At 42.3% G+C, this 21409-nt stretch overlaps 1 protein-coding gene across 1 annotated transcript in view; it reads right to left on the bottom strand.

Annotated features, from left to right (window-relative positions):
• WDR49 (WD repeat domain 49) overlaps positions 1 to 21409 on the bottom strand; it is a 279492-nt gene that overhangs the window by 217919 nt on the left and 40164 nt on the right. Inside the window, exons 6-7 of the mRNA XM_069727387.1 lie at positions 13549 to 13697; positions 13063 to 13296 (exon numbers count right to left, since the gene is read on the bottom strand). Of these exons, the coding sequence (XP_069583488.1) occupies positions 13063 to 13296; positions 13549 to 13697 (383 nt within the window). The remainder of the gene's footprint in view (positions 1 to 13062; positions 13297 to 13548; positions 13698 to 21409) is intronic.

Below are 21409 nucleotides of genomic sequence, written 5' to 3'. Positions count from 1 at the left end.
CCACGTGCGGCAGCTTCCAGAAAAAAACACGAACGGAGAACTGTATTGCAAAGCGTGAGGAGAAGTCATAGCAAAAGAAGAGGAAACCAGGAGGAGTTCTGCCCTACAAAGGCTGCCTCCTTCTGAGGCGCAGAAATCTGGTAGCCGGAACACCGAGGGAGCAACAGTCCTTTATGCCTTTCTCCAGAGACTGTCAGGACAGCTAATTCCACGCAACCTGCCCGCCCTATACCCAGGAGGCAAGGCAGCACCCACGAGAGGCTGGGGCGTGATAGAGTCCCTGTAAAAAGCCTCACGCCACTGGTCATACGGGTTTGTCCTATCCATCCAGGGGACAGAGAGAGACACAACATCTAGAACATCTACAACAGTTGTGAGGACCTTATGAGAAGCTCAGCAGTAAGGTACTACAACACCTAGGCGCTAGAGGAAGGCTACTGATTTCCACCTGGTTAAGGGGACTCTGGATTTGCCTCCAAACCGGCCGGACTCTGCCTGTCCTGTGATCTGGTGCTTTGGACTGTGGATGCTGAAGCCTTCAGTAAAAAGGTAAAGAGACTGCACCCTTGTGTCCTCTGTTGTGAATTCTGTGGTCAGGCTCCCTCCTGTGGTCATGAGTGGTACTTCGGCTGGTTCTGTCCATGATCTTCCTTTGGTGGATGTGAGTGGGGCTGCTGCTTCTGAGTTTCCTTCCTCAGGTGACGAGGTTAAGTCGTTAGGTGCTGCTCTATTTAACTCCACCTAGTTCTTTGTTCCTGGCCTCCAGTCAATGTTCCAGTATTGGTCTTGCTCTCTCCTGGATCGTTCTTGTGGCCTGTCTGCCCTGCATAAGCTAAGTTCTGCTTGTGTTACTTTTGTTTGCTATTTTTTCTGTCCAGCTTGCTATATTGGTTTGTTTTGCTTGCTGGAAGCTCTGGGACGCAGAGGGAGCACCTCCGTACCGTTAGTCGGTGCGGAGGGTCTTTTAGCGCACTCTGCGTGGTTGTTTGTAGGTTTTTGTGCTGACCGCAAAGCTATCTTTCCTATCCTCGGTCTATTCAGTAAGTCGGGCCTCACTTTGCTAAAATCTATTTCATCTCTGTGTTTGTATTTTCATCTTTACTCACAGTCATTATATGTGGGGGCTGCCTTTTCCTTTGGGGAATTTCTCTGAGGCAAGGTAGGCTTATTTTTCTATCTTAGGGCTAGCTAGTTTCTCAGGCTATGCCCGAGGCGCCTAGGTCTGGTCAGGAGCGCTCCACGGCTACCTCTAGTGTGGTGTGATAGGATTAGGGATTGCGGTCAGCAGAGTTCCCACGTCTCAGAGCTCGTCCTATGTTATTAGTAACTATCAGGTCATTTTCAGTGCTCTTTACCACCAGGTCCATTGTGGTTCTAAATCACCAGTTCATAACAGTCCTCGTTCTTCACTGCGCCTCACACCATCCACTGTCATGATTCCAATGGCAGGGAATCACAAAAAGACAAGCACCAACGAGCTCTAGGGTGATGGAACCTGAGCTGACCGCGACCCTAAACCTGAACACACAAATAACAATAGCCGGGGAACGTGCCTACGTTGATCCTAGACATCTCGCACCAGCCGAAGATCTAACTTCCCCTATTAGAAGAAACACAGACCTCTCTTGCCTCCAGAGAAATACCCCACAGAAATAGCAGCCCCCCACATATAATGACGGTGAAATGAGAGGAAGGCACATACACAGTATGAAAACAGATTCAGCAAAATGAGGCCCGCTAAAACTAGATAGCAGAGGATACAAAAGTAAACTGCGCGGTCAGCAAAAAACCCTTCAAAAAACCATCCTGTAATTACTTGAACTCATGATCCAACTCATGGAACATGAGGAGCAATTACAGCCCACTAAAGCAACCAGCAGCAAAGAGACAATTATATGCAAGCTGGACAACACAAAAAATAAAGCAAAACGTGGAACAAGAAAATCAAAACTTAGCTTGTCCTGAAGATTACTGAAGCCAGAAGCTGAGGTAACAAAACACTCTGATAACCTTGATAGTAGGCGGGGAAATTACAAGAAAGCCCGGTTAAATAAGAAACTCCCAAATCCTAATAGAACAGGTGGACACCAGAGACAGCAGAACACAAATCACCCAGTACCATCAGTAACCACCAGAGGGAGCCCAAAAACAGAACTCACAACAGTACCCCCCCCTTGAGGAGGGGTCACCGAACCCTCACGAGAACCACCAGGGCGACCAGGATGAGCCCTATGAAAAGCGCGGACCAAATCATCAGCATGAACATCAGAGGCAACCACCCAAGAATTATCCTCCTGACCATAACCCTTCCACTTGACCAAATATTGGAGTTTCCGTCTGGAAACACGAGAATCCAAGATCTTCTCCACAACATACTCCAATTCTCCCTCCACCAGCATCGGAGCAGGAGGCTCAAGCGAAGGAACAACAGGTACCTCATACCTCCGCAACAACGACCGATGGAACACATTATGAATAGCAAACGATGCCGGGAGATCCAAACGAAACGACACAGGGTTAAGAATTTCCAAGATCCTATAAGGACCGATGAACCGAGGCTTGAACTTAGGAGAAGAGACCTTCATAGGAACAAAACGAGAAGACAACCACACCAAGTCCCCAACACGAAGTCGAGGACCCACGCGGCGACGGCGATTAGCAAACTGCTGAGCCTTCTCCTGGGACAACTTCAAATTGTCCACCACATGACTCCAAATCCGATGCAACCCATCCACCACCATGTCCACTCCAGGATAATCAGAAGGCTCCACCTGACCAGAGGAAAAATGAGGATGAAACCCCGAATTACAAAAGAAAGGAGAAACCAAGGTAGCAGAACTAGCCCGATTATTAAGGGCAAACTCGGCCAGCGGCAAAAAGGTAACCCAGTCATCCTGATCAGCAGAAACAAAACACCTCAAATAAGTTTCCAAGGTCTGATTAGTTCGCTCCGTCTGGCCATTCGTCTGAGGATGGAATGCAGACGAAAAGGACAAATCAATGCCCATCTTAGCACAGAACGTCCGCCAAAATCTAGACACAAACTGGGATCCCCTGTCAGAAACGATGTTCTCCGGAATCCCATGCAAACGAACTACGTTCTGGAAAAACAGAGGGACCAACTCAGAGGAGGAAGGCAACTTAGGCAAGGGTACAAGATGAACCATTTCAGAAAAGCGGTCACACACAACCCAGATGACAGACATTTTTTGAGAGACAGGGAGATCCGAAATAAAGTCCATGGAAATGTGCGTCCAAGGCCTCTTCGGGATAGGCAAAGGTGACAACAATCCACTGGCCCGAGAACAGCAAGGCTTAGCCCGAGCACAAACCTCACAAGACTGCACAAAAGAACGCACATCCCTCGACAAGGAAGGCCACCAAAAAGACCTGGCCACCAAGTCTCTAGTACCAAATATTCCAGGATGACCTGGCAGCGCAGAAGAATGGACCTCGGAGATGACTCTACTGGTCCAACTATCCGGAACAAACAGTCTCTCAGGCGGACAACGATCAGGTTTACCTGCCTGAAACTCCTGCAAAGCACGTCGCAAGTCTGGGAAGACGGACGACAAAATCACCCCATCCCTAAGGATACCAGTGGGCTCAGAATTTCCAGGGGAGTCAGGCACAAAACTCCTAGAAGGAGCATCCGCCTTCACATTCTTTGAACCTGGCAGGTATGAAACCACAAAATCGAAACGAGAGAAAAACAGTGACCAACGAGCCTGTCTAGGATTCAGACGCCTGGCAGACTCAAGGTAAATCAGATTTTTGTGATCAGTCAAGACCACCACACGATGTCTAGCACCCTCCAGCCAATGACGCCACTCCTCAAATGCCCACTTCATGGCCAAAAGTTCCCGATTACCCACATCATAATTCCGCTCAGCGGGCGAAAATTTTCTAGAAAAGAACGCACATGGCTTCATCACCGAGCAATCGGAGCTTCTCTGTGACAAAACCGCCCCCGCTCCAATCTCGGAAGCATCAACCTCAACTTGGAAAGGAAGCGAAACATCAGGCTGACGCTACACAGGAGCAGAAGAAAACCGGCGTTTAAGTTCCCGAAAGGCCTCCACAGCCGCAGGAGACCAATCAGCAACATCAGCACCCTTCTTAGTCAAATCCGTCAAAGGCTTAACAACACTAGAAAAATTAGTTATAAAACGACGATAGAAATTAGCAAAGCCTAAGAACTTCTGCAGCCTCTTAAGAGATGCAGGCTGCGTCCAGTCACAAATAGCCCGAACCTTGACGGGATCCATCTCAATAGTAGAAGGGGAAAAAATATACCCCAAGAAAGAAATCTTCTGGACTCCAAAGATACACTTTGAGCCCTTTACAAACAAGGAATTAGCCCGCAGGACCTGAAACACCTTCCTGACCTGCTGAACATGAGACTCCCAGTCATCAGAAAAAACCAAAATATCATCCAAATACACAATCATAAATTTATCCAGATATTCACGGAAAATATCGTGCATAAAGGACTGGAAGACTGAAGGAGCATTAGAAAGTCCGAAAGGCATTACCAAATACTCAAAATGGCCCTCAGGCGTATTAAATGCAGTTTTCCACTCATCACCTTGCTTTATTCGTATAAGATTATACGCACCCCGAAGATCAATCTTAGTGAACCATTTAGCCCCCTTAATGCGAGCAAACAAATCAGTCAACAAAGGCAAAGGATACTGATATTTTACGGTAATCTTATTCAAAAGACGATAATCTATACAAGGCCTCAAGGACCCATCTTTTTTGGCCACGAAAAAAAAACTTGCTCCCAAAGGGGACGAAGATGGACGGATATGTCCCTTTTCCAAGGACTCCTTAACATAATCCCGCATAGCAGTATGCTCTGGCACTGACAGATTGAACAAACGACCTTTAGGAAATTTACTACCAGGAATTAAATCTATAGCACAATCGCAATCCCTGTGAGGAGGAAGCGAACTGAGCTTAGGCTCCTCAAAAACATCCCGATAATCAGACAAAAATACAGGAACCTCAGAAGGAGTAGATGAAGCGATAGAAATCGGAGGTGCATCATCATGAACCCCCTGACATCCCCAGCTTAACACAGACATTGTTTTCCAGTCAAGGACTGGATTATGAGTTTGTAACCATGGCAGACCAAGTACTAGAACATCATGTAAATTATACAATACCAGGAAGCGAATCACCTCCTGATGAACGGGAGTCATACGCATGGTCACTTGTGTCCAGTACTGAGGTTTATTCATAGCTAAAGGTGTAGAGTCAATTCCCTTCAAAGGAATAGGGACTTCCAGAGGTTCAAGACTAAACCCACATCGCTTGGCAAATGACCAATCCATAAGACTCAGGGCAGCGCCTGAATCTACATAGGCATCGACGGAAATGGATGATAATGAGCAAATCAGAGTCACAGACAGAATGAACTTAGACTGTAACGTACTAATGGCAACAGACTTATCAACCTTTTTTGTGCGTTTAGAGCATGCTGATATAACATGAGCTGAATCACCACAATAAAAGCACAACCCATTTTTCCGCCTATAGTTTTGCCGTTCACTTCTAGACTGAACTCTATCACATTGCATTGTCTCAAGTGCCTGTTCAGAAGACACCGCCAAATGGTGCACAGGTTTGCGCTCCCGTAAACGCCGATCAATCTGAATAGCCATAGTCATAGACTCATTCAGACCCGTAGGCGCAGGGAACCCCACCATAACATCTTTAATGGCCTCAGAAAGGCCATCTCTGAACTTTGCAGCCAGGGCGCACTCATTCCACTGAGTAAGCACTGACCATTTCCGAAATTTTTGACAATATATTTCTGCTTCATCTTGCCCCTGAGAGAGAGCTAATAAAGCTTTTTCAGCCTGAATCTCCTGGTTAGGTTCCTCATAGAGCAAACCCAATGCCAGAAAAAACGCATCCACATTAAGCAACGCAGGATCCCCTGGTGCCAATGCAAATGCCCAATTTTGAGGGTCACCCCGCAGGAAAGATATAATAATCTTAACCTGCTGAGCAGGGTCTCCAGAAGAGCGAGATTTCAAAGAAAGGAACAGCTTGCAATTGTTCCTAAAATTCAGAAAACTAGATCTATCTCCAGCAAAGAACTCTGGAATAGGAATTCTAGGTTCAGACATAGGAGCATGTACAACAAAATCTTGTATATTTTGAACCTTAGCAGCAAGATTATTCAAGCTGGAAGCTAAACTCTGGACGTCCATGATAAACAGCTAAGGTCAGAGCCATTCAAGGATTAAGAGGAGGAAAAAAAAAAAAATCAGCCTGGCTGCAATTAAGGCTAGGCAGCAACCTCAGAGGAGAGAAAAAAAAAAAAAAAAAAAACTTCCTCAGACTACTTTTCCTCCTACTTCAGCCCAAACATTTTGGCCGGCTATACTGTCATGATTCCAATGGCTGGGAATCACAAAAGGACAAGCACCAACGAGCTCTAGGGTGATGGAACCTGAGCTGACCGCGACCCTAAACCTGAACACACAAATAACAATAGCCGGGGAACGTGCCTACGTTGATCCTAGACGTCTTGCACCAGCCGAAGATCTAACTTCCCCTATTAGAAGAAACACAGACCTCTCTTGCCTCCAGAGAAATACCCCACAGAAATAGCAGCCCCCCACATATAATGACGGTGAAATGAGAGGAAGGCACATACACAGTATGAAAACAGATTCAGCAAAATGAGGCCCGCTAAAACTAGATAGCAGAGGATACAAAAGTAAACTGTGCGGTCAGCAAAAAACCCTTCAAAAAACCATCCTGTAATTACTTGAACTCATGATCCAACTCATGGAACATGAGGAGCAATTACAGCCCACTAAAGCAACCAGCAGCAAAGAGACAATTATATGCAAGCTGGACAAGACAAAAAATAAAGCAAAACGTGGAACAAGAAAATCAAAACTTAGCTTGTCCTGAAGATTACAGAAGCCAGAAGCTGAGGTAACAAAACACTCTGATAACCTTGATAGCCGGCGGGGAAATGACAAGAAAGCCCGGTTAAATAGGAAACTCCCAAATCCTAATAGAACAGGTGGACACCAGAGACAGCAGAACACAAATCACCCAGTACCATCAGTAACCACCAGAGGGAGCCCAAAAACAAAACTCACAACAATCCACCATCTACACTCTGGGAAGCCCTGGGGACACACTTCACCTGTGGGAAGGTATACCATCTAGCTTCCTTAACATCACCCCAGTGGACCCCTAAGCAGCGTTGGTCACCCAGACCAAATACCACAGGTGGCGTCACGAACATTATCCCTTTAAAGACCTTTCCCCTTTAAGATGGACGTCCCTAGGACCACGGACCGGGTCAGTCACCGTGACATCCCCCTTGAGAACCGAAGGACCCGGTACCGAGTACCCCAATGCCTAGACGGGGCGATCCATATACATGGAGGAACTGTAGCTCTATGTCAATAATGTATCATTGGCTTCCATTAGATAGGAGCAAGAACATTGTGATGAGACTTTGGCATTATGGTAAATGTAGTCTGTATAAGAGGAAGCATATCAGAGGAGAAGTAGAAATTGAGATGGTAATGAACCCAGAACTGGCACATCCAACTAAAAGAGCAATTTTAATGTAGAGTCTCCTACGTACAGTTAGGGCCAGAAATATTTGGACAGTGACACAATTTTCACGAGTTGGGCTCTGCATGCCACCACATTGGATTTGAAATGAAACCTCTACAACAGAATTCAAGTGCAGATTGTAACGTTTAATTTGAAGGGTTGAACAAAAATATCTGATAGAAAATGTAGGAATTGTACACATTTCTTTACAAACACTCCACATTTTAGGAGGTCAAAAGTAATTGGACAAATAAACATAACCCAAACAAAATATTTTTATTTTCAATATTTTGTTGCAAATCCTTTGGAGGCAATCACTGCCTTAAGTCTGGAACCCATGGACATCACCAAACGCTGGGTTTCCTCCTTAATGCTTTGCCAGGCCTTTACAGCCGCAGCCTTCAGGTCTTGCTTGTTTGTGGGTCTTTCCGTCTTAAGTCTGGATTTGAGCAAGTGAAATGCATGCTCAATTGGGTTTAGATCTGGAGATTGACTTGGCCATTGCAGAATGTTCCACTTTTTGGCACTCATGAACTCCTGGGTAGCTTTGGATGTATGCTTGGGGTCATTGTCCATCTGTACTATGAAGCGCCGTCCAATCAACTTTGCAGCATTTGGCTGAATCTGGGCTGAAAGTATATCCCGGTACACTTCAGAATTCATCCGGCTACTCTTGTCTGCTCTTATGTCATCAATAAACACAAGTGACCCAGTGCCATTGAAAGCCATGCATGCCCATGCCATCACGTTGCCTCCACCATGTTTTACAGAGGATGTGGTGTGCCTTGGATCATGTGCCGTTCCCTTTCTTCTCCAAACTTTTTTCTTCCCATCATTCTGGTACAGGTTGATCTTTGTCTCATCTGTCCATAGAATACTTTTCCAGAACTGAGCTGGCTTCTTGAGGTGTTTTTCTGCAAATTTAACTCTGGCCTGTCTATTTTTGGTATTGATGAATGGTTTGCATCTAGATGTGAACCCTTTGTATTTAATGTCATGGAGTCTTCTCTTTACTGTTGACTTAGAGACAGATACACCTACTTCACTGAGAGTGTTCTGGACTTCAGTTGATGTTGTGAACGGGTTCTTCTTCACCAAATTAAGTATGAGGCGATCATCCACCACTGTTGTCATCTATGGATGCCCAGGCCTTTTTGAGTTCCCAAGCTCACCAGTCAATTCCTTTTTTCTCAGAATGTACCCAACTGTTGATTTTGCTACTCCAAGCATGTCTGCTATCTCTCTGATGGATTTTTTCTTTTTTTTCAGCCTCAGGATGTTCTGCTTCACCTCAATTGAGAGTTCCTTTGACCGCATGTTGTCTGCTCACAGCAACAGCTTCCAAATGCAAAACCACACACCTGGAATCCACCCCTGACCTTTTAACTACTTCATTGATTACAGGTTAACGAGGGAGACGCCTTCAGAGTTAATTGCAGCCCTTAGAGTCCATTGTCCAATTACTTTTGGTCCCTTGAAAAAGAGGACGCTATGCATTACAGAGCTATGATTCCTAAACCCTTTCTCCGATTTGGATGTGGAAACTATCATATTGCAGCTGGGAGTGTGCACTTTCAGCCCATATTATATATATAATTGTATTTCTGAACATGTTTTTGTAAACAGCTAAAATAACAAAACTTGTGTCACTGTCCAAATATTTCTGGCCCTAACTGTATATGTCTATGCTGCATTACATAGGCAAACAATGAATTGCTGAACACCTTTTTAAAAAGCAAAATGTTTAAAATGTAACTATTCTTTAACTGTGTAAGCACTTTAGCCTCTACTGAATGTACAATGGTTATGATGAATCCAAGAGTAAAACAACTCTACCCAACTTCTGAAACTGTAATGTTCAGCATTCATTGAATTGGCATTACGGCACTGTAGATTAGTACAACGTTCAGGAGGCAATTATCAGACATATGTTGTGCAGCAAGTAAACCCACTCTAGTGCTTTTAAACGTGAAAAATAAACTGGTCTGCAAGACTTACACACATTTATATAACATCCTTAGTTTAATTGTATTTAGCCAAGAATAAAAATGAAAATCAATGAAGGAAATAATGAAGAGTAAATCCACCTGCATCAGAATCTGTTAGAAAGAGACTTCTAGTATTTATATTTTATAATCTTTTTTTGTGTTACTATTTTTCCTTGTCAAATTACACTTTGAAAAAAAATCCTAAAATGGTGTTTTCTAATTGGGCTTCACTTTTAGTGTGCACCATGTAGACTAGCGTAGGGTCAGTGCTTTCCTTCACTTGGGACACATGTCAAGAGCACTGCTTGGCCTTACGTCTTAATATCCTGGCAGTACAAGCCAGCCACCAGCTAAACCTTGAGGTCTGCAGTGTTCTTCTTGTCATTACTGGGCAGTATTGCAAATGTAATAACGCCCTTATAGGTTGTATGCTCACAGAACAGGATCACACAACTGAAAATTGAGGTTGGGGTTGACTCACTTCTTTGTTGCAACCTCATCACAACACAGTCACCTGGGCATAGAGCATGCTTGAATGACACCCAATCATGATGATTTCCTAAATTTAAGTTTTAGATTTGAAATGGTCAGCAGCACGGTGGCTCATTGGTTACCACTGCTGCTTTACAGCTTGGGGGTCCTGGGTTCAAGTCCCACCAAGGTGACATCTGCAAGGAGTTTGTATGGTCTCCCCATGTCTGCATGCATTTCCTTCCACACTCTTAAAACATACTGATAGGAAATTTAGATTGTGAAGCCTCAAAGAGGACAGTGATGATGATGTCTGTAAATTGCTGGTAACATAGTAACATAGTTAGTAAGGCCGAAAAAAGACATTTGTCCATCCAGTTCAGCCTATATTCTATCATAATAAATCCCCAGATCTACGTCCTTCTCCAGAACCTAATAATTGTATAATACAATATTGTTCTGCTCCAGGAAGACATCCAGGCCTCTCTTGAACCCCTCGACTGAGTTCGCCATCACCACCTCCTCAGGCAAGCAATTCCAGATTCTCACTGCCCTAACAGTAAAGAATACTCTTCTATGTTGGTGGAAAAACCTTCTCTCCTCCAGATGCAAAGAATGCCCCCTTGTGCCCGTCACCTTCCTTGGTATAAACAGATCCTCAGCGAGATATTTGTATTGTCCCCTTATATACTTATACATGGTTATTAGATCGCCCCTCAGTCGTCTTTTTTCTAGACTAAATAATCCTAATTTCGCTAATCTATCTGGGTATTGTAGTTCTCCCATCCCCTTTATTAATTTTGTTGCCCTCCTTTGTACTCTCTCTAGTTCCATTATATCCTTCCTGAGCACCGGTGCCCAAAACTGGACACAGTACTCCATGTGCGGTCTAACTAGGGATTTGTACAGAGGCAGTATAATGCTCTCATCATGTGTATCCAGACCTCTTTTAATGCACCCCATGATCCTGTTTGCCTTGGCAGCTGCTGCCTGGCACTGGCTGCTCCAGGTAAGTTTATCATTAACTAGGATCCCCAAGTCCTTCTCCCTGTCAGATTTACCCAGTGGTTTCCCGTTCAGTGTGTAATGGTGATATTGATTCCTTCTTCCCATGTGTATAACCTTACATTTATCATTGTTAAACCTCATCTGCCACCTTTCAGCCCAAGTTTCCAACTTATCCAGATCCATCTGTAGCAGAATACTATCTTCTCTTGTATTAACTGCTTTACACAGTTTTGTATCATCTGCAAATATCAATATTTTACTGTGTAAACCTTCTACCAGATCATTAATGAATATGTTGAAGAGAACAGGTCCCAATACCGACCCCTGTGGTACCCCACTGGTCACAGCAACCCAGTTAGAGACTATACCATTTATAACCACCCTCTGCTTTCTATCACTAAGCCAGTTACTAACCCATTTACACACATTTTCCCCCAGACCAAGCATTCTCATTTTGTGTACCAACCTCTTGTGCGGCACGGTATCAAACGCTTTGGAAAAATCGAGATATACCACGTCCAATAACTCACCGTGGTCCAGCCTATAGCTTACCTCTTCATAAAAACTGATTAGATTGGTTTGACAGGAGCGATTTCTCATAAACCCATGCTGATATGGAGTTAAACAGTTATTCTCATTGAGATAATCCAGACTTACTGGCCTATAATTTCCAGGTTCACTTTTAGAGCCCTTTTTGAATATTGGCACCCCATTTGCTATGCGCCAGTCCTGCGGAACAGACCCCGTCGCTATAGAGTCCCTAAAAATAAGAAATAATGGTTTATCTATTACATTACTTAGTTCTCTTAGTACTCGTGGGTGTATGCCATCCGGACTCGGAGATTTATCTATTTTAATCTTATTTAGCCGGTTTCGCACCTCTTCTTGGGTTAGATTGGTGACCCTTAATATAGGGTTTTCATTGTTTCTTGGGATTTTACCTAGCATTTCATTTTCCACCATGAATACCGTGGAGAAGAAGGTGTTTAATATGTTAGCTTTTTCCTCGTCATCTACAACCATTCTTTCCTCACTATTTTTTAAGGGGCCTACATTTTCAGTTTTTATTCTTTTACTATTGATATAGTTGAAGAACAGTTTGGGATTAGTTTTACTCTCCTTAGCAATGTGCTTCTCTGTTTCCTTTTTGGCAGCTTTAATTAGTTTTTTAGATAAAGTATTTTTCTCCCTATAGTTTTTTAGAGCTTCAATGGTGCCATCCTGCTTTAGTAGTGCAAATGCTTTCTTTTTACTGTTAATTGCCTGTCTTACTTCTTTGTTTAGCCACATTGGGTTTTTCCTATTTCTAGTCCTTTTATTCCCACAAGGTATAAACCGCTTACAGTGCCTATTTAGGATGTTCTTAAACATTTTCCATTTATTATCTGTATTCTTACTTCTGAGGATATTGTCCCAGTCCACCAGATTAAGGGCATCTCTAAGCTGGTCAAACTTTGCCTTCCTAAAGTTCAGTGTTTTTGTGACTCCTAGTGAAAGACAGGTGAAACTGTACAATATTGTGGTCGCTATTTCCTAGATGCCCGACCACCTGCAGATTTGTTATTCTGTCAGGTCTATTAGACAGTATTAGGTCTAAAAGTGCTGCTCCTCTGGTTGGATTCTGCACCAATTGTGAAAGATAATTTTTCTTGGTTATTAGCAGAAACCTGCTGCCTTTATGGGTTTCACAGGTTTCTGTTTCCCAGTTAATATCCGGGTAATTAAAGTCCCCCATAACCAGGACCTCATTATGGGTTGCAGCTTCATCTATCTGCTTTAGAAGTAGACTTTCCATGATTTCTGTTATATTTGGGGGTTTGTAACAGACCCCAATGAGAATTTTGTTACCATTTTTCCCTCCATGAATTTCGACCCATATGGACTCGACATCCTCATTCCCTTCGCTAATATCCTCCTTTAAAGTGGACTTTAGACAAGACTTTACTTGGTAGAATATGATGGCTCTATATAAGCAAAAATAATAAATAAAATATACCTGTTTGAATGTAGAGTTGTACAGAACACATGTCACTGACTTTTCATGACTTGTAACCCTTTTACTGGCCTCTTTTTTCATCTCCAGTACGGACAGCTGATTGTTGAAAGATAGAAACAGACGTCCGTGGGGTTCATAGAAGTAAAACGACAATTGAAATTCCTGAGTTTTGGGGAAGATTCCAGCTATGCGTTGTATGCACATCTGATGATGAATGTCCCAGATCCTCAACACCTGCAAGATAATATATTCTGCAGCTATAAATCACATACAAGATCCTGGCTGCATTTCACTGAGCTGTAGTCTTATGTACAATACCGAGGACTTGAGGTTGGGAGAAAATTGTGTTTTTTGTATTAGTAAAAATAACAGATTTTGTAAAACAGAAAGAAGCAAAAATATGATCCTAGTGACAAGCACATAGTAAATGATGACATAGACTGCATACGCCATACCCTCAATTATTACATGATCATCTCATCTCACCTTGTCTTTAGAAAAGCTAAACAGCTGTTTGCGACTGGCAATGAATTTGACAGTGATCACACTGGCCATGTTGCCTTGCAGAATGCCCGTGGGTTTGGAGACAACATATGGGTTCCAAAGACAAATCTTGTGATCAATTCCAGCAGTCGCTGTTATGAAAAAATAAAACTTTGTAGAATTTATATCTATATTTCATGTTTATTCACTCAATATAGAGATCTCAAAAGCTAGGCTGCATTGTGTTATACTTCGCAAACTATGTGATAAGTCACTGGAGGAAATGTGGGAAGAAATTAGGTAGATTTATATCTCAAATTGTGACTTTAAGAGTAAACTGTATTATATGCTTCATACATAGTTATCAACATTTGCTTTTGTATCATAGTGTAGCTAAGTTTTAGTACATCCTGCACTCTGTCCAAAACCATCCATTTGGGGTACGGTGTATGTAAACACTACCCTGACTTGGCCCAGGATACCACAGATTTGTCAAGATTGTTTCTTAAAAAATTAGGACAATTCTGGCACATTCAGGACAGTTAGCATTTATTTTTGTTTTTGTTATTTTTTTTGATAGATTTGTGTCTCAGCAACCTCAGAAATTTTGAACAGGGGATTGACAGGTTGGTCACACTTGCCAAGCATAGTGCTTGATAAGTGTGACCAACTTTTTACTATTGATGCTGCCTATGCAGCATCAATAGTAAAAGATAGAATGTTAAAAATAATTTAAAAAAATAAAAAATATGGTTCTTCTCACCTTCCAATGGCCCCCGATCTCCTCAGCGGCGCTCCCGGTACATTCCGTTCCCAGGGATGCTTTGTGCGAAGGACCTTTGTGACATCACGGTTGCATGACCGCGATGTCATCCCAGGTGATTTGCGCAATGCATCCCTGGTAACGGAAGCTGCGTGTGCACCGCTGAGAGGCAGGAGGATTCCGGGGGCCATCAGATGGTAAGTATATCCCTATTTTTTATTTTAATTCTTTTTCTTTTACAGAAATTTGCCAGCGTCACACCTAACGTATCAAAATACAGTCCGTTTTTTACGGCCGAGATACGCAGAAAATTTCTTGAACAGTGATCCGTATTCAATGCGAGGATGCGTCTTGCAAAATGGACATAGAATGGATCCATGGGCTCAAATATTCGTGAAGACATATATACAGTCTATATATTTATGTGTGTGTCAATGACATATATTTTACTGTACACCGCACTGAATTACCGGCATTTCTATAGAACACCGGTGCGTATTTCTCGCAAGTCACACGCATGGTCCATGTGTAATCCGTATGTTTCTCGCCCCCATAGACTTTCATTGGCAGATTTTTTGCGCAATACGCTGACAAACGCAGCATGCTGTGATTTTCTCAGCCTGTAAAATACGTCCGAGAAATATACAGCTGATGGAAGCTGCCCCATAGAGAAACAATGGTCCGTGTACAATGCGTTATTATTGCGCCTCTCGCTCGTCCGTATTCCTCTCCTCCAGACCCGGGTACCATCTGCACATGAAGCGCTCACTTTACGCATGGTGGGCATAGCCACATGCGTAAAGTGAGCGCTTCAATGCAATCCTATGGCTACAGAATCACCACAATTCTGCAGAAATAATGAACATACTTCGGATTTTACCGCTATGCGATTCCGCAGTGGGAAAATCTGCAGCATGGGCACAGCAACTGTGGAATCCCATAGGATTGCATGGGAATGCAGTTTTTAAGCGTTTTTATGCGTTTCTGCTGCAGCAAAAAAAACGCTGCAGAAACGCATAAAAAACGCGACATGGGCACACAGACTTAGGGTGCATTTACACAAACTAATTTTAGACCTTTAACGACATTGGACATATAGATACATCCAACTCACATGTAAAGCGCCATGGAATAAATGGCGCTATAACAATAAATAATAATAATTCCATCTCCCTACAATTGATGCAGGTTTTATACAGGTAACGAGTTCAAACAGGTGCAATTAACACAGGTAGGAGTAGAAGGCCTTCTTAAAGAAAAAGTAACAGGTCTGCGAGAAACAGAATTCAAGCTGGTTGGTGGGTGATCATATACTTATTTCATGCAATAAAATACAATTTAAATATTTAAAAATCATATAATGTGATTTTGTGTTTTTAATTTATTGATTCTATCTCTCACAGTGTAAGTGTACCTGCGATAAAAATTACAGACCTCTCCATTCTTTGTAGGTGTGAAAACTTGCAAGATCGGCAGTGTGTCAAACACTTATTTTGCCCACTGTGCATACATATGTGTAGAGATACACACAGCATAAGCATGTATATACACAGCACATACTTTAACATCTATATATACACACAGCACATGCATACACATGTACAGTTATGCTTAAAAGTTTACATACCGTATTTTACGGTGTATAAGACAACGTTTTAACCCCTAAAAATTGTCCCAAAAGTCGGGGGTCGTCTTATACGCCGGGTACGGGTGCACGGAGCGATCCTGGATGGTTCCCAGGGTCTGAAGGAGAGGAGACTCTCCTTCAGGCCCTGGGATCCATATTCATGTAAAAAATAAAGAATAAAAATAAAAAATATGGATACTCACCCCTCCGACGGACCCTGGCTCTCAGCGCTGCAAGCGGCAGCCTCCGTTCCTAAGAATGCAGTGAGTGAAGGACCTTCGATGACGTCACGGTCACGTGAGCGGTTACATGAGCGGTCGTGTGACCGCGACGTCATCGAAGGTCCTTCACTCTGCCCATGCTGCAGATTTTCCCACTGCGGAATCGCATAGCGGTAAAATCCGAAGTATGTTCATTACCGCTCATGTAACCGCTCACGTGACCGTGACGTCATCGAAGGTCCTTCACTCACTGCATTCTTAGGAACGGAGGCTGCCGCTTGCAGCGCTGAGAGCCAGGGTCCGTCGGAGGGGTGAGTATCCATATTTTTTATTTTTATTCTTTATTTTTTACATGAATATGGATCCCAGGGCCTGAAGGAGAGTCTCCTCTCCTTCAGACCCTGGGAACCATCCAGGATCGCTCCGTGAACCCGACCCTGGGAACCACACGCCGTATAAGATGACTGGGCGTATAAGATGACCCCCGTCTTATACGACGGGTATATCCCAAATTCCATATTTTACATGGAAAAGTTGGGGGTCGTCTTATACGCCCAGTCGTCTTATACACCAGAAAATACGGTACCCCTGCAGAACTTTTGCTTTCTTGGCCTTTTTTCAGAGAATATGAATAATAACACCAAAACATTTTCTCCACTCATGGTTAGTGGTTGGGTGAAGCCATTTAATGTCAATCTACTGTGTTTTTTCTTTTTAAATCATAATGACAACCCAAAACATCCAAATGACCCTGATCAAAAGTTCATATACCCTGGTGATTTTGGCCTGATAACATGCACAGAAGTTGACACAGATGGGTTTGAATGGCTACTAATTAAAGGTAACATCCTCACCTGTGACCTGTTTGCTTATAATCAGTGTGTGTGCATAAAAGCCGAGTGAGTTTCTGGGATCCAGACAGACTCTTCCATCTTTCATCCAGCCAATGACAATTCAGGATTGTGAGTCATGGGGAAAGCAAAAGATTTGTCAATGGATCTGCTGGAAAAGGTAGTTGAACTATATAAAACAGGACAGGGATACAAGAAGATATCCAAGGAATTGATAATGACAGTCAGCAGTATTCAAACTGTGATTACCACATGGAAAATCAGGGGCTCTGTAAAAACAAAACCAAGGTCAGGTAGACCAACAAAAATGTCATCCACAACTGCCAGGAAAATTGTTCAGGATGCAAAGAAAAACCCACAAATAACATCAGCTGAAATACAGGGCTCTCTGAAAACTAGCAGAGTGGCTGTTTCAAGATGCACAAACAATAAGGAGGCACTTGAAGAAAAATGGGCTGCATGGTCAAGTCGCCAGAAGAAAGCCATTACTGTGCAAATGCCACAAAGTATCTCTCCTACAATATGCAAAAACAGCATAAAGACAAGCCTCAAAACTTCTGGAACAAGGTAATTTCGAGTGATGAGGCTAAAATTGAACTTTTTGGCCACAACCATAAATGTTACATTTGGGGGGGAGGTCAAAAGGCCTATGATGAAAGGAACACCATTCCTACTGTAAAGCATGGAGGTGGATTGCTGATGTTTTGGGGATACGTGAGGTACAAAGGCACAGGAAACTTGGTCAAAGTTGAAGGAAAGATGAATGCAGCACATTATCAGCAAATACTGGAGGCAAATTTGCACTCATCATGCTGGAAGTTGCGTATGGGATGTACTTGGACATTCCGACATGACAACGATCCAAAACACAAGGCCAAATCGACCTGTCATTTTTATACAGCAGAACAAAGTGGAGGTTCTGGAGTGGCCATCTCAGTCTCCTGCCCTCAATATCATTGAGCCACTCTAGGGAGATCTCAAGCACGCAGTTCATGCTAGACAGCCCAGGAATTTACAGGAACTGGAAGCTTTTTGTAAAGAAGAGTGGGCAGTTTTACCATCTGAGAAAATAAAGACCGTCATCCACAACTATCACAAAAGACTTCTAGCTGTCATTGATGTTAGAGAGGCAATACACGGTATTAAGAAATGGCGTATGTGTACTTTTGATCAGGGTCATTTGGATGTTTTGGATTGTCATTATGATTTAAAAAGAGAAAACACAATAGTTTGAAAATAAATGGCTTCACCCAACCACTAACCATGAGTGGAGAACCAGTTTTGGTGTTATCATTCATATTCTCTGAAAAAAGGCCAGGAAAGCAAAAATTCTGCTGGGCTATGCAAACTTTTGAGCACAACTGTATGTATACCAACAGCACATATACAGTATATGAATATATACACATAGCACATCAATACAAATGTGTGTATATACACACGCCATATACATACACATGTCTATATACACAAAGCACATACATACACATGTATATATAAACACAGCACACACACACACATATATATACACAGCACATACACATAAATAGAAATATATGTATACACACAGCACATACACGTATATATGACTCCCACGGCACATACTCAGATCAGACCTTCTGTGTCACTGAGGCCATGTGCACACGTTCAGGTTTTTTCGCTTTTTTTTGCGTTTTTTTTCGCACTAAAAACGCTATAAAACTCATTAAAAACGCATACATTATGCATTCTATCATTTAGAATGCATTCTGCATGTTTTGTGTACATGGATGCATTTGCGGGTATGTGCACACGTCAGGATTTCTTGCAGAAATTTTCCTAACAAATGACAAAAACCAAACATTTCTGCCAGAAATCCGCATGCGTTTTTTTCGCGTTTTCGACGCGTTTTTGATGCGTTTTTTGTGCATTTTTTGTGCGTTTTTTCCCAAATGCATAGAATTGCGGGAAAAACGCAGAAAATACGCAAAAATAATGAACATGCTCATTTTTTTTACCACAATGCGTTTTTTTCGCGGAAAAAAACGCATCCATGTGCACAAAACCTGCAGAATGCATTCTAAAAGAATGCATAATGTATGCGTTTTTAATGAGTTTTTATAGCGTTTTTAGCGCAAAAAAACGCAATTGTTCTGATAAGCACAACACTGAGGGGAGGGGACTGACCCTTTCACTGCCATCATAAGTACTGTAAATGAGTATGTTCGGATATAATTTAAGCTGAAGTCAGGCAAATAGACTGACGAAAGCAAGGGAATTGGAAGCCAATTACATTTAATTTTTTACTAGAATGAAGAAGACAAATCCCCTAATAAAGTGATTTGCAAAATTTCATATCTTAGTGTGTTGGACAAAGTTATTAAAAATTACACGGTAACTGAATCAGAACATAAATTATCAATGCGTCAAACAACATCATAGGCTAGGTACTAGTGATGAGCGAGTGTACTTGGTTCTCGGGTTTCCCGAGTATGCCCGGGTGTTCTCCGAGTATTTTGGGAGTGTTCAGAGATTATGTTGAGGTCGCTGCAGCTGCATGATTTGCGACTGCTAGACAGCCTGAATACATGTGGGATTGCCTGTTTGTTAGGGAATCCCCATATGTATTCAGGCTGTCTAGCAGCCACAAATCATGCAGCTGCGGCGACTCAAACAATCTCTGAGCATGCCCAAAATACTCGGAGAACACCCAAGCTTGCTCAGAAAACCCGAGTACCGAGTACACTCGCTCATCACCATTAAGTACTCATTTGTACATCTGTAGACATAAGACCTATGCATAGGACATATATGTAAAAACATACGTAAGTGGGTGCCACACATCAAACTATGCCTATCTGCATTTTGATATATACATCAGATACATCTGTATACATTTAGTAAGCATACGTGTTTTGTGTTTAATCCTTTTCTCAACTAGCTTTTAATGTGGCAGACAGGAAAACTTATACATTTTAGATGTATTGAAACTGCTATTTGCTTTAATACGTATTGTATACCATTGAGAAGAATGGGAAAAAAGACAAATATGTATATTTCTTTTGTAGAACAAAAACAGTCAACTACATTTTTTTTTGCACGTCCCAAAAAATGCAATACCAAGTAAACCTGACAAAATATAGTTAGAAGAACTTGATGATTGGTCTTTGGGGACTTATAAATCTCTGTTGTTGGTGGCAACATGAGAGCTTTGACAAAGATCACTGCTGTGATTGAAACGCGTTGCTCTGTCTGCATATCTGTCATCTAATGACCCGGATTTTCACATGCAAGTTTTAATAATTTTCTAAATAAAGGAGCGTTCATTTTTTATTCAAGGGGTGTGCAACTTCACTCTGAATCCCTATCTTGTTTTCCTTTGTATAATTTACCTGCTGGGTTGGTACTGGGCTTCCATGGCTGAGTATTCACATTCCTGTTACAAATTGGTGTCAGAAGGAAATTGTTAAATGGAGCTCCAATTGTTATAAGAAATCTCTATAGTCTGTGGTATTCATCTTGTCTCTAGTACCAAATTACCTAAAGCTCGCTGTCAAGGGATGACACAGGAGAGACCAAGCAGAATCTCACCGCTGATACCAATTGTCAAAGGATGACACTAGAGAGACCACGCAGATCTTGCTGCTGCCACCAATTGTCAAAAATAATGGCCAGGGGAGTCATGCTAAACCACCCCGGTGTTATGTTTCTGTCACGAATAGCTTTCAATTACGCAATTGATCGATGATTAACGGAGGAAGCTGCAGCTGTTTCCATTAAGGCTAGATATTTCGAATTATGTCTATATGTGTATATACCCATGGTATGGTCACTGCTAACTCCACGATAACCGAATAACTACTCGCTGCCACCACCAGTCATTTATGCAGACAGAATGAACGCCTGATTTCTGGTAGCAGGCTTTGGGGTGCCGTTTACAGAACAAAAAGAACAAAACTATTACATTTGATATTTAATTCAGAACAATAGGCAGAGTTTATAAAAATATGCAAAAGATTTTACAAAGGGGAAAAAACAATACAGCATATACAATTGCATAAAATAAATAGGATTAACAAAAAAAACTAACTACGTTGATCACAGAGATGATTCGGCTTAGCAAATGAGAGTACTTCAATTGGAAACATCCAGTGAATGGGATCATGCATACACTGATATGTATCTCTCTACATGAACACAGATCATAATTCACCTTGCTCTTTTATCAGCACCTTAGCAATATCTTCACTCCTAATGATCGCAGAAGTTTGACACAGCCGCCATATTTTTTATAGGGATTTTACCATTCCATAGATAGAAAACATGGCTGGTGTCATATATCTGGCCACTATTGATTTGGGGCCTATAGGCAGGTGTCACAGGTATGAAAAAAATATGCATATTCTTTCCAGATTAGTCCTGA

Source organism: Ranitomeya imitator, chromosome 5, assembly GCF_032444005.1.
Source record: "Ranitomeya imitator isolate aRanImi1 chromosome 5, aRanImi1.pri, whole genome shotgun sequence".
NCBI classification, from domain to species: Eukaryota; Metazoa; Chordata; class Amphibia; order Anura; family Dendrobatidae; genus Ranitomeya; species Ranitomeya imitator.
This window is presented reverse-complemented; position numbering and strand designations above follow the sequence as displayed.